The 13,964-nt window shown below is 40.6% G+C and overlaps 1 protein-coding gene and 1 long non-coding RNA gene across 3 annotated transcripts in view; both read left to right on the top strand.

The window, feature by feature from the left end:
* The first annotated feature begins 402 nt into the window (after positions 1 to 402).
* Positions 403 to 2,267, top strand: LOC112450754. The gene is made up of 3 exons (XR_003039433.2): positions 403 to 1,863; positions 1,945 to 2,069; positions 2,152 to 2,267. It is a non-coding gene; the product is annotated as an uncharacterized LOC112450754 (long non-coding RNA).
* A 2,758-nt stretch (positions 2,268 to 5,025) lies between these two features.
* slc9a7 (solute carrier family 9 member 7) overlaps positions 5,026 to 13,964 on the top strand; it is a 30,002-nt gene continuing 21,063 nt past the window's right edge. The window contains exons 1-6 of one of the 2 annotated variants that reach the window (XM_025007503.2): positions 5,026 to 5,575; positions 8,332 to 8,534; positions 9,223 to 9,300; positions 11,772 to 11,848; positions 12,739 to 12,851; positions 12,938 to 13,043. In XM_025007503.2, the coding sequence (XP_024863271.1) occupies positions 5,317 to 5,575; positions 8,332 to 8,534; positions 9,223 to 9,300; positions 11,772 to 11,848; positions 12,739 to 12,851; positions 12,938 to 13,043 (836 nt within the window). In that variant the 5' untranslated portion in view covers positions 5,026 to 5,316. The remainder of the gene's footprint in view (positions 5,576 to 8,331; positions 8,535 to 9,222; positions 9,301 to 11,771; positions 11,849 to 12,738; positions 12,852 to 12,937; positions 13,044 to 13,964) is intronic. The other variant, XM_017423559.3, reaches the window with a different exon arrangement.

Here is a 13,964-nt window from a genome sequence, read left to right as displayed (position 1 = left end):
AACTGTAAAAACAGAATGCTCTGCATGTTAATGTCCTGTGGCAATTAATTTACTTTAGTTTACTTCCATAATGACATGCTTCTCTCCAAAACTAATTTTTTTATTTATATGAAATGGTTATTGCTATATATTTGTGTCCTTTTTTATGAATCAACTAATCAGTCAAAACTAAACCACAAAGCAAAAATAAATAGCTGATTTCCTTCATACAGACTAAAATTGAAAACTATCTGGCAATATTTTATTTTTAAGATGGAGTAATATATATGACAGGTTGTTTTTTTTTAATATTTTGGATAAATTTTGTCCATACTTCACAGCTGGTTATGGAAATACTCGATTAAGTTATTAGCCAGAAGTCTTAAAGCAAGAAGCAGATGAAAAAACAATCACAGTCCATTGAAGAGATTTTCAGAAAAATCATTATTGTCAACATGTCCTCACTCAGATTGAAATTTCTGTCATCTCCTATAAGAATCATATCAGCCATTTCATTAATCATGTTTACAATAGTGAAAACCTTTCAAAGCTTAAACTTTATTGGTTAAGATAGGTCTATGACAGGACTCTTAGAATCTTTGAGAATACAGGTGTTGCTTTTTGTGTGTAAATGAATTTTCTCTATACATATAAAAAGTGTAATATTCTATAAAACATGAAATAGGCCTACAACAAAAATCCAACAGTAGGTGTTTTTGTTCAGTGAAGTTGGCTGAAAACTTGCATTAGAAAACAAATAAAGTTAATAGTACAGATTACAATGCAAAACACCATATAAAAATTATAATCATATGTCATATGTAAATAAGTGTTCCCCTACCATAACTGATTTGGAGTCTGAACATCATAAACCCGTCGGCGTATGGTACGCCTCCTGCGAAATGATCTTCCAATTGGATCAATCTCCTGCTTAAGGGGATAACATTGGGACAGTGAGCATAATTTGTAAATTGATAATTGTCATAATTAATTATTTCTTTAACTCCACATGCCTGTAGACACTGTCTGACTCTCCAGCGTTGAACACGTATTTGTCTCGAAGAAAGGCCCCCACGCACATAACTTTCTCCAACATTTGGGGTCCTTTGTAGAATGTCACTTATAATTTGGCGCAAGTCTTGATCTGTCAGCACAGTATATTGTAAAGGTTGGATTCCCAAGTGCTGTCTGTGTCTGTAGAGAGTCCGGCGATCAATACCAAAGGCAGATGCCATCTGCTGCCAGTTCATTCCAATGGAAATGCAATGAGAAATTTGCAATGATGTGATGTCGTATTGAGGGCGGCCTGGACAACCACTCCTTCATGTAGGGGGAATCAGACATCTAGGAGTTGATTCAGAAGATCTTTGCATAGCATTATATTCTTCCAAAACTGATTTAAAACAGCTATACAGTTCTTCAATCATTATTCTATATACATGGTCTCTTGTCTCACTAAACTCTGTCAGTGACAGGATTATAGATAAAGTCTGACTGTACCCCGAAAGATCTCTATAAAGCCTGTTCTGGTTATGTGTGCCATATGTTCTTTCACTTGGAATTGAGTCTATGCATTGTAGAGCATCCCTAAAAAAATTGTTGAACATCACCTTCACTGATTCCAAATGTAAATGAAGGTAGTAAACACAGCTGTAGCTGCACAACTAAGAAGACTGCAAGCTTCATTAAGACTGTATGTCTGCAGCTCAAATTGTTGTAATCGGTGATTTTGTTGACACTTCCTGGTGGACATGCTTGGCTCCTCCTACTGGTGGAGTCAGGCAGGTCCTTTGCACACCTGAAGGAGATGAGGCATCAGATGAGTTGCTGTATTTAAGGCTGTGGTGGGAACCAGATCAGCGCTGGAGCATTGCTTACCTCGTGGTAAAGTCTTCGAGCCAGCTCAGTAACCTGCCTGTAAAGTTACAGATCTACTTACCTGTGTTTTTGTATTCGTCCTCTTAGTGAGTTCCTGTCTGCCTGACGTTCCAGTCTGGTTCCGGTTCCATCTGCAACGAACCAGCCTTGATTCCTCGTTGATGTCTTTTGTCTTCCTCAACAACCGATGCAGAACCTCACCTGACTATTTAGTAAGCCTCCAATCAGTTGTTTCGTTTATCGCTCGTTTAAGATCCTCGTTTGATCACTTACCGTTTCTCCTCCGCTTTTCAGATTCCACTTCCGTTCCGGTCATCTCACTCCTTACTGTAAATAAATACACTTACCTGATATCTGAGTCCTGTAGTCTGTCTTCCACCAAGCTGTTGTTTTCTCTTCGACGTCAGAGAAACCTGACAGAAATAAGCTAAAATAGCTGTTTTGCGCTTTAAATCTTATGTTTAGCTCCACCAGAAGAAATTCTTGAAGCAGGAAAAAAAACTCCTGTGGTACAAAGGGTGAAAAAGAGAGAGATGGAAAGAAAGTCAGTTTCAATAACTTTACAAATTACATATAACAGGGTCTGAGAAACAAGGAAAGTAGAAACTGTACTTAACAGGTGACAAACCCCAATATCACAACAAGATACTAAACTTGTAATGCAGAGCATGACGTTTGAATTAGAATGAAGACAACACTGTAATGCAGACCATGTTAAACATGTAGACCAGTAATCTTGAAGCACAGCCCTCTAGGGAAAGTGTCCTTCGAGACACATGCGTGTTGAAGCCAAGGCACATCTACCAGTTAGGTATAAGCCAGTTAATGGGGCCATTAGAAGGACGGTAGAGAGCTTGGATGCTTGTTGTGGAGATGATTCAACCATATAAATATTGTGCATTGGACAAGGGACAAGTTGTGGGACATGGTCGTAGAAAACTGGAATTGAGGACCCCTGCTTATAGACAGTGCCATTATCTATGTGATGCCAATTATCAAGGCAAAGTCTACTACATTCCCTATTAAGGAACAAGATATAAAAGGGAGTCATCTGTGCTGACAATCTAAATGAATAATAACGATTACAAACAAACAATATTACCTTCTTTTTTGGGTACAAGACCAAGGTCCGAAAGACTGTTGGACTTGATAACGCGGGGGTCTAGGAACCCCGGAGCTCGGTCCTGCCATGAAACAGGGGAGGAAGTGAGGAATAGGATATGAGGTGGCGGTGGTGAGGCGAGTGAATAAAGATTACAGAATTTATTTTTAAAACTATATCTGTACCGCTTCAACAACAACAAAGTAATAATAAAAGCAATTGTTTACCTTGATAATTTGGTGGCACCGGCACCGCAGAACTTTCTCTGGCCGCTCCGGAACGGAACAGAGACGACAGTTCTGAATCCACTGTACCACTGCGGGCAGTCGTTGAATCGTTTAATGCGCCTGTCAAAGTACTGGTTGCCTTCGGAGAAGATAGAATGGTGTTTAAAATGGCAGCTGCCTGACCTATTCTCTCTCGTTTTGAACTAGAGTTAGCCAAGTTCGGTATAGCGAACTCTTTCTTCTTCGGCACTAGTTGGCGCCGGTTAATAATTCCTGTAATGCTGGCACCTAGTGGACAGACTGTATTACAGCAATTTTGCTATTTTTAATCAATCAGTTAATCAGATTTATTTATTTCTATAGCACATTTCAGCCACAAGAAAGTTTAAAGTTCTATATATATTTAAAAGCACAAAAATACTAAGTAATAGAACATACAGTGAGTCAACAATCGAAGCTTATAGTTTAGGATCAACGCATGCGCAGTTTGATCAAAAAATGATGCCCCGCCTCTTCAGTGACAATTCTCACACATTCAAAAAACGAGTCTCGCACTGACACATACATAAAACGAATCTCTGTCACACGTACAAAAAAAAGTCTTAGTACTGTGTGTGCAACTTTAGTCTTGTGTATGTGAGAGAGAAACATTGTGTGCGTGTGCGAGTTGTTGGTACAGTGTATGTGTGTGTGCGACAAGTTAGTACAGTGTATGTGTGCGAGAAAGATAAAATTTGTATGCGTGTGTGGCATTTTAGTAGTGTGTATACGCAATTTGAATATTTTTTGAGTGTGTGTGGGGTTTTTTTTTGAGTGTGCGTGAGTTTTTCGTACTGTGTGAGAGACAAAACGTAGATTTTGTCCGAAAAGGCCCCTCATAGAAAACTGTTCTATGCTCAGACAAATCAGAAATGGGAAACCAAAGATGCCACATCCTCTCTACTATAAAGGAGAGGAATCCAGCCTGTTATCAGCTCACAGTTCAAAAGCCTGCCTCTCTGATGGTATGGGGGTGCATTAGTGCCTATAGCATGAGCGGCTTACACATCTGTACAAGCACCAGAAAAATATATACAGGTGTTAGAGGAACATCTGCTTCCACCCAGGCATCTTTTTCAGGGAAGGTGTTGCATATTTCAGCAAGACAACATTAAACCACAGACTGCTTCATTCCAGCAGCAGGGCTTCATGTAGAAGAGTCCAGGAGCTGAACTGACCTGCCTGCAGTCCAGACCTCTCATCTATAGAAAACATTTGATGCATCATGAAATGAAAAGCACAACAAAGACTCTGGACTGTTGAACAGCTAGAATCCTCCATCAGACAAGAACGGGACAAAGATCCCCTCCAAAACCTCCTGCAGCTGCTCTCCTCGGCTCTTAAATATGTTGGTAGAAGAAGAGGGGGTGATCCACAGACGAATGTGGCTTGCCTCGTCTTTTACGACACCTGATGTTGCCTTAAAAATTAAACATTTTCTTATCTACCCCTGGAAATGGTGCACTTTGTTTTAGTTTAAACATTTAATAGGGTTTTTTTTTTAGTTTCACTGTGAATAAAATGTGGGTTTATGAGGTTTGCAAAATCGCTGCATTTTGTTGTTATTTTTCATTTAACACAATGTCCCAAGCGCGTCAGAATTGGGGTTGCAGGTGTACATTCTGTGATTACGTTCTGAGAGTCTCATTAAAGCACGCTCGGTGACATTTTGCTAACAGGAAATGCAAACGACTCCGACTGGCCGTGGGGGGGCAGCAGCCAATTTACTGAGAGGCCGATGTCCTCCCCCACCCCCCTTCCTGACGCCCCTGGGGATATTTGCTCCTCGCTTGCAGCCGAAGTTTCCTGTTTTGCAGAGAAGCGCAGAAGTGCAGCATCATCAGAATCTGAGGGCAGTGACTCTGTTTTTTTTTTTTATTCTGAGCAGCTTCATCACTCTAGAGCGACTCTCCTGATGTGCTCCGTGTACCTTTAAAAGGCTGAACTCGCCGGTCTGTGGATTCCACTCTGCTCAGCTGTGTGTGTGTGTGTGTGTGTGTGTGTGTGTGTGTTTCTTCCAGCAGTGACATGGCAGAGCAGCTGTGTGTGCTCTTGGCTGCATCCTCCTCATCATCATCATCCTAAAAAGCCATGGAGGTTCTGTGCGGAGCTCGAGCTGCTGTTTGGATCGTCCTGATCTCGGTGTCAGGTGGACTGAAGGCAGAGGACGGCGGAGGAGGAGGAATGGAGGAACTTGTCACCGAGAAGGAGGCAGAGGAAAGTCACAGACAGGACAGCGTCAACCTGCTGACATTCATCCTGCTGCTGACGCTGACGATCCTCACTATATGGCTCTTCAAGCACAGGCGGGTTCGGTTCCTCCACGAAACCGGGCTGGCGATGATTTACGGTGAGGCGTTCACGGACACGCAAACAGAAAAAAAAAAAACAGCCACCTTCCCGCAAAGCTTTGCACGATTTCAGGCTCCTCCCGAGTTCTTCCATCTAAAAACCCCGAGGTCTGAACTCTGACGCAGCTCCACGCGCCCTTGGTGGCTCCTAATTGGCCGGGCTCGTGCTAATTTCTAGAAGGTGCTTAAATCAATGAGCTTGCCTGCAGCCTTATTCTGACTGGCATGCGGACAGAGCTCAGTGCGCCCTGAGGAGGGATCAGGAAATTCAGTCATAGCTGAGGTTTGACCGTATAAAACATACAGTTCATACGTCAACACGTGGGCATTTTAGTCCTCTTTCAACCAGCGTGCCTGTCCTCTGCACCACTCGTAGTTTTCTCTCAAATCCCCCCAGAGTGCTGCGTTAGCACACCCAGACTCTCATAGACTTCCACTGTGTCTGAGCTCAGAATTTTCTTTTTTTTTTTTAATTAGATTTTTGCTTTTGCAGCTTCAGCGTGTGTGGCCAAATGGTTCTGAGATTTATTTTTGAACATAACTAGTAGGTTCTTGCACAGTTTGAGGCTTACTTTCTGCTTTGCATGTCTGTCTGCCTGTCTTATTGTGTGAACGCTGACTCAGCGTTCACACTGTTGTGTGTATGTTTTTATTTATTTTTATTTTTCCAGTCAAATCCCTTCTGCATACTTTGTGCTATCTTTAACCATTCAAATCTGAAAACATTCAGCTCGATCTGGAGTAGAGTGTCATGATATCTTGTATTTGTAATTGTTATGCTTTTCAAACTATTGAGCTTTATGTACAAAAATATTCATGTGTCGAAATGCATTGAGATGTCTTCAGCTCTTTCAAAACATTGTTCTCTTTGAAATCTGTTCTATCATACTTGGTCAAAACAACAATTTCCAAACAACTGCCACTGACAAAGTGCTGAACACAAAACAAGAAATGGTAAAAAGATAATGTTAAACACAAGAGACCATACAATTTAAAAAATATGATCATTTTAAACCCATTAAGACTATGATAAAGAAGTAGCTGGTTCCACAGTTTAGGAGCTACAACTGAAAAGACCCGATCACCTCTGTGGACCAGCCTGGACCTCGGGACTACTAAAGACCCGACCACCTCTGTGGACTGGCCTGGACCTCGGGACTACTAAAGACCCGACCACCTCTGTGGACCAGCCTGGACCTCGGGACTACTAAAGACCCGATCAGATTATTGCAATAGTCTTTTTACTTGTTGAAACAAAACCTCCTCTGCTCTCCTTCAGTCTGTGCAGGCTGTTAACTAAGACCAACAGAGGACCTCACAGAAGTCCTCTTCTTGCCTCTTTGCACTGGCTCCATGTGCACCTGAGGAGTAATATTAAAATTTTGGTTTAAACCTATAGGTTACTTCAGAGCCAGGGCTCCAAATGCATATAGGACCTTTTTAGGAGTCCCTATCTCCCTATCTAGTCAAATGCTGCTGGTGGTACCTCGAACCTGTTTCAAAACTCGTGGAGACCGAGCTTTTCAGGCGGTGTCTCCGAGGCTTTGGAACGCTCTCCCACTGTCCATACGCTGCACGGACTCCACAGACTCTACAGACTCCACAGACTCTTTTTAAGAAACATAGTTACATGTAAGGCTGCAGGAGTTCAGACAGCTATAGGAGCCTGTTCGTTCAGGTTTATAGTAAAACTTAAAAAACAATTCTAAAACGAACGTGACTTCTCAAAAATCTTAGTCAGTCAGTACTTCCAAATGTCACTTATTAACCACAGATCTCACAGTGCGGGGAAGCAGACTTTGGTTTGTTTTTGATGCTGAAAAGGCAAACTTATCCTTTGTGCTTTTCCAGCTAAGTTGCTTGCGTAGCTCATGAACCATGTGTCCCAGCAGGGAGTCATGGCATGGCAGAAGGTCAGAAGCAGAAAACCGTACGTCTCTGCAGCAATGTTATGTTTTCTAGGTTGGAGCTCAATTTCGAGGTGTGTTGTGCGTCAGTATGACGAGTTAAACAGCAACGCTCCGGTGCTCAACGGGAATTTCTGATTCGCCACCTTATTTACTAAAGTCTCAGTATGCTTTACGGTACTTTTTTAAATCATCCAGATCCATGGAAAGGACCTAGTTTTTGTCACTTCTGTTATCTGAGTGCATTTAGAAAACGAAACAACAGGTGGTTAGATTCTGCGCTGAACCAACTTCTGCATGTGTTTGTGTGGTTAGGTTGAAGCCAGAGCGTGACGCTCATGGTTCGCCCGGTACAGGAGACAATCAGGGGGTGCAGCGCTGGCAGCCTCGCTCTGCCCTGCCTCCTGCAGATAACTGCTGTCTGATCACAGGATTTACGTTCTCCTAACTGCCTGCCTCATTGCTTTGTTTCTGACTGGAACTCTCTCCACCAGATTTTTGTTTTTCCCCCATCAGCTTTCCATTTTTCTTTCTTTTCCTCTGCTGCTTGATTCTATAAAGCAGAAGCACATGAATATCTGTCTTTTGTCTTGAGAATTTGACTTGTTTGACTTTTAAATTGGTGGATTTTGCAATAAATGAAAAGCCTAGTGTTCCCAGAAGGAAAGCATATTGTCAAAGCTTTAAACTAAGATCATCTTATGTTGTATAAAATGATGGCATTAGAGTCATTTGGGTCAAACCTTTATGTGCGATCTGTTGGGAATGACTCTCAGCTAGCAGGTTTATGGCCATGAATCAATCCAGAAGGTTCTCGGATCTAACTATCCCTGTTATCCGTCCGTTAGGATTGTTGGTCGGTGTGATTCTGCGTTATGGCATTCCCGCCACCAGCTACCACAACAAGACGCCGCTGAGCTGCTCGCTGAAGGAGGGCCCTTCCAGCACCCTGCTGCTTAACGTCAGCGGCAAGTTCTTCGAGTACACCCTCAAAGGAGAGATCAACTCAAGGGAGATTCACAATGTGGAGCAGAACGATATGCTGCGCAAGGTAAAGGTTTTCACCTCGAAATGCACTGAGATCTCTTCAGTTCCTTTGAAACCAGCATACTTGCTCTGAGTTTCATTTTTGCTTCTTTTAGTTATTGTTCTGCTACTTTTAGCTATCTATTGCTACGTTTAGCTTTTAGCTACTGTTCCGCCACCAGTATCTTTTAACTAGCCTTTTGCTACTTAGCTACCATTGGGCTACTTTTAACTTTTACCCATTGTTCTGCTACATTTAGCCTTTTGCTACCGTTCTTCTACCAGTAACTTTTACCTAGCATTTTGCTACTTAAAATATTTAACTAACCTTTTGCTTCTTTTCGATAACATTTCTTCTTTTTGTTTTTAGCTACTTTTAGCTTTTAGATATTGTTCTGCTACATTTACCTAGCTTTTGCTTCTTTTAGCTACTGTTTTGTTACTAGTAGCTTTTAACTAGCCTTTTGCTGCTTAAAACTTTTAGCTAACATTTTGCTGCTATTAGATAACACTTTTAGACTTTTCATTTTTAGCTAGGGTTTTGTTGCTTCTGTCTTTTAGTCAGCATTTTGTACAGTTTTTTTTTTTAGGTTTTAGTTTGTGTTCTGCTTCTTTTAGCTTTAACTATTCAGTTTTAGCCTCTTCAGCACTCAACATTCACGCTGCATTTTTGCAGAAAATGCAATTTCTCTAGTTTTTACTCTCGTCTGCAGGTGACCTTTGACCCTGAAGTCTTCTTCAACATATTACTCCCGCCCATTATTTTTCATGCTGGCTACAGTCTAAAGAAGGTGAGACGTTACATTTGAAACTCAATACTTTTGACTGTTGCAGTACAAAGAAACGTGAGATGGCCCAGCAGGCGTACTGTATCTGCTGACACAAACAGGCTGGTTGACAGGACAGATGGTTCGCTCAAACTGTCTGTTTGAAGTGGGAAGTCCAGAGCAGATGTCTTTCATTTCCTTTCTGGCGTTTTGCTGGCACAGGCAAACGGCTGACACCAGGAGCAGTTTCTGCTTTTGATCGTTGTACCGGACCAAGATTTATCTGGAGACTTGCTTCGTGGTTTAGCCGCTTCGCCAGTAACACATCACCATGTTTGCAGTGTGAATGTCGAGCACAGCAGGTGGTCCGCTTCACGCTTCAAAAATGTTTGCTCCATTCACAATTGACTGAAATCAAGTGCCAATAAGCCTACATGGCATATGTTTCAGCCTTAAAAAGTATCAAAGGATATTAATGAAAGGAAATATTTAATGATATTCTGATTAAATATGTAGGCATGAAGAGCTGTTTTACTGCGAGATATTTTTATCTCTTTATCAACCATCTTTTATATAATTGCTTGTCTGTGTGTGTGTGTGTGTGTGTGTATGTTTGTTTGTCTGTCTTTTAGCTAAATACCTCATGAACCACTGAAAGGATTTTAATGAAACTCTCAGAAAGTAATCACCGGATGCACGTCTCCTGATTAACTTTCGTAGTCGACCCAATTCAAGTTGGCCGCCACAGCTAATCAACCTTAGCAAACAAACAAACAAAATGGATGTAACTCAGTGGATTTTGCAGATGCTGAGCTCAGATTTGGTGTGTGTGTCACGGACTGCGCAAAATCTTTCATTTGTATGAATCTTTTTAATTCCTGATTCCTAAACTTCACTTATAGGCCGAAAATTCACGTAGAAGTTATTGTTATACATGCTTTTCTACATTAAGTTTAATTATTCTTGACCTTTACTGTAGGGTAACATTTTTAGAAGATGAATGTTAAATGAATATAGCTCACTGACTTGTATGTTAAAGATTTAAACTACGAGTTTGTGTGATCTGTTGGTGTTTGGAGTATGTGATTGGGGTGACTCTCAGCTACTACCACACCAAATGCTGGCTCAGTAGCTGTAAAAATGACTGAGTTGTAGCCATTTTTGTGTTTGCTAAGATTGCTAAGCTGTGGCAGCCATCTTGAATAATTTTGAAAGGCAGGTTAAACTCTGTTAACTCCCAGTTAACTGAGTTAACAGTTAAACTCAGAGTTACACAGGTTTTGCCAGGATGTTGTCTTGCTCATGAGTACAGTAAGTGCATTTTATCCTTACTTTTGTTTTACCACAAACATCAGTTTTTATTGAGGCAACAATATCACTTTGGTTTCTGTAGCTGTAATAATCAGTTTACAGAAACATTTGACTTAGAAACTAGCAAATAGAGTTAAGCTAAAAACAGTCAGCACATCCATCTAGCCTTTACTGAAGGTATAGTTTAGAGTACCTATTCTTTTGCTTTTTTCATGAAAAATTTATATGTATATATATATCGAAAAGATATCTATTAGCGCAGCGTTAGCTTAGCATTAGCTGTGTAGCAGCAGTTTAGTTTTTGTGTTTCGAGAGTATTTCAAGCTGGAATTTGCTGAGTCAAACAAATGAAAGTCCTCAGGAAATGGGAACAAGACTGTCATGTCAGCACTAAAGGGTTATACTTTGTTTTATATAGATATGGGAATGGTATAGAAAAACACAGCACATACCCAAGATTGTAAAACAAAAAAGATGTTTACTTTAGTTTCATGTCATGTAGCTGAGCACCATCAGAGCTGAGCTGTCACATCTAATCTTCAAATTATCTGCTGTGTTTTGGATTTTTTTTTTTTTTTCTGTGTGAAAGTTGCTGAGGAAAAGACGTTTCCTGTAAAACTCTGAATCAACAGTTTGTGTTCCTTTGCACCGAGTCTGAGGCACCTCAGTTTGGAAAGAATCTGGAGCAACTTTTCTGCTTTTTTTTTTTTTCTTTCTTGTTTGTTTTAAAACTAGTCAAACAGCTGGATGTGTGTTAGTTTAACTCGCTCAGTCCAGCATTTAAAGATTTTTCTGAGAATGAGAAAGTTGTTTTCCAAAAACTCTTTTTTTTGTTGCTGTTGAACTTACACACACACACACACACACACACACACACACACACACGTTATGTCTCTCTATCTTTGGAGGGACTTTCCATTGACTTCCATTCATTTCTACACCCTAACTACAGCCTAACCCTGACAATTACCAGTACATACCTAACCCTAAACCAAACCTAAACTCAATTCACACCTTAGTCCTAAACCGAACCCCTAACCCAAAAACATAATTTCTCCTTGTGGGGACCAGGCTTTGGTCCCCACAAGGTAGTATATGTTAGGAAAATTGTCCCCACAATGTATCAAATACTTGGCCACAAATGTTTATATACTTCTTATATTTGATCTCTCACTCCATTGCAGAGACATTTTTTCAGGAATTTGGGCTCGATAATAACCTATGCCTTTCTTGGCACTGCCATCTCGTGCTTCGTTATTGGGTAAGTTTCTCCTTTTTTGTACAACCCCAATTCTGAAAAAGTTGAAATGTTGTGTAAAATCTAAACAAAAACATAATCTCGTGATTTGCAAGTCTCATAAACCCATTTTTTACTAAGAGTGAAACATAGTAAATGTATCAACTATTTAAACTAAGCAATTGTACAATTTCTTTTTAGAAAAAATGGGACAAGATCCATCTTTCCCACTGTGGATCATCTCCTCTTCTTTTAACAACAGTCTGTAAACATCTAGGAGCTGAGGAGAGCAGCTGCTGTTTTATTTTATTTTTTTGAGGGACTATTGTCCCATTCTGGTTTAAAGACGATTCTAGTTGTTCAACAACCCTGGGTCTTTGTCACCAAATACTTTTTATTAGTGAGAGGTCTGGACAGCAGGCAGGCCAGATCAGTACCTGAATTCTTTTACTACGAAGCCATGCTGTTGTAACGGATGCAGCTGTGGTTTAATACCGTCTTGCCCATGCCATAGACATCAATGCACCCCCATACCATCAGGGAGGCAGGCTTTGAAAATGTGTGCTGATAAAAGGCTGGATGGTCCCTCTCTTTATTAGCACAGAGGATGTGGTGTCTCTGGTTTTCAAAAAACAAAAAAAAAAAGTTTTGGTTTGTGTGACCACAGAATAGTTTTCCACTTTGCCTCAGTTCATTTTAATCGAGCTTTGGTCCAGAAAAGACAACACTGCATTAATAGCAGGTGTTCTCGTCTGGCTTCTTCTTTGCATGATAGAGCTTTAACTTGCATTGGTGGATGGCAATCAGATGTGTTTTAATACTGAGCTGCCTAGGGGACAGACAATCAAAGGCATCCAATAATGACTTTTGGACCAGTTCATCGTTTCTTTCTGCCCTCTCTGGTCCAAATCCAGGAATTTGATGTACGGTGTGGTGAAGCTGATGCAGGTGGTTGGACAGCTGACGGACAAGTTCTACTACACAGACTGCCTTTTCTTTGGTGCCATCATCTCCGCCACAGACCCAGGTACAACTCGCAGATAGAAGGACCAAGTCATAGCTGATTGTGTTCATTTGGATCTTGTTTGAATTAGCGTTTTTCTTCATGCGCAGTGACCGTGTTGGCCATCTTTAATGAGCTCCATGCTGACGGGGATCTCTACGCTCTGCTGTTTGGAGAGAGCGTCATGAATGACGCAGTGGCCATTGTGCTATCATCGTAAGTCTTCCTGCCCGATCCAGTTGTGGAATGAAGCTAAGAACATTTCGGCTGTTTGAGTTTGTTACTTGAGCAACATTTAAAGAGCATTTTATTTCATATTCTGTTACAATAGGAAAAAAAGGTTCTTTACTATATTATGCTGATGGCCAGCAGTTTGCAAATTAAAAGGTTTGCATTTATAAAACAAAAAGTAAGGTTTAGTTGACTGGGAAAGCTGAAAGCAATAGTTCAAATCTTTTAAAGTGGAGTTCTGTGGAAAGATTATGAATGATTATTAACTTACCTGTTGCAGACAGCTCTTTAAACAAACTCAGGTCCTGTCCACATGGGAATGCTGTTTTCCTTTCTTTCTTTTCTTTTTTTCTCTCTGGGCTGCTCCCGTCTGCAGAGGTCACCACAGTGAGCAAACTCGCACAATAGATTTTGATTTTTTTTTTAAAAATCTGAGTAGTTTTAAGAACTTAAAAGACTATCTAGAAGAAGTAAGATAATGATTGATCTTAGTCGTTCCACAGTACCTCACCTCAAAAGATCTGAACTATTCATTTATGTGCAGTGATTTACCTTTTATCATGTTTTTCTTTTTTTTAAAACAGTATTTACCATTTATGCTTTGAAAAAATTGCTTTGGTGTATACATTTAGCATAGGGATGCTTTACCTATTTTAAAACTTTTTCATACCTATTTACATTGACTTCATTTAAAGTGATTATCATTGTCACAGTTCAAACTCTGACTCTGCCTCTGCTGACATCATTATTAAAGCCACACAGACTAAATTCAGATTGGTCACATGGGAGACATGAAGGTACAGCTGCTCTTCTTCACAGACAGACAGCACTCTACCTCTACCTCTACCTCCCTCTACTGGCAAATTATTCATCCCCTGCTATTGTAAATACCCCCCCCCCCCCCCC

This window comes from Kryptolebias marmoratus, linkage group LG24 (genome assembly GCF_001649575.2).
Source record: "Kryptolebias marmoratus isolate JLee-2015 linkage group LG24, ASM164957v2, whole genome shotgun sequence".
NCBI lineage: Eukaryota > Metazoa > Chordata > Actinopteri > Cyprinodontiformes > Rivulidae > Kryptolebias > Kryptolebias marmoratus.
The sequence above is the reverse complement of the archived record's forward strand: the minus strand, read 5'-3'. Positions and strand labels throughout refer to the sequence as shown.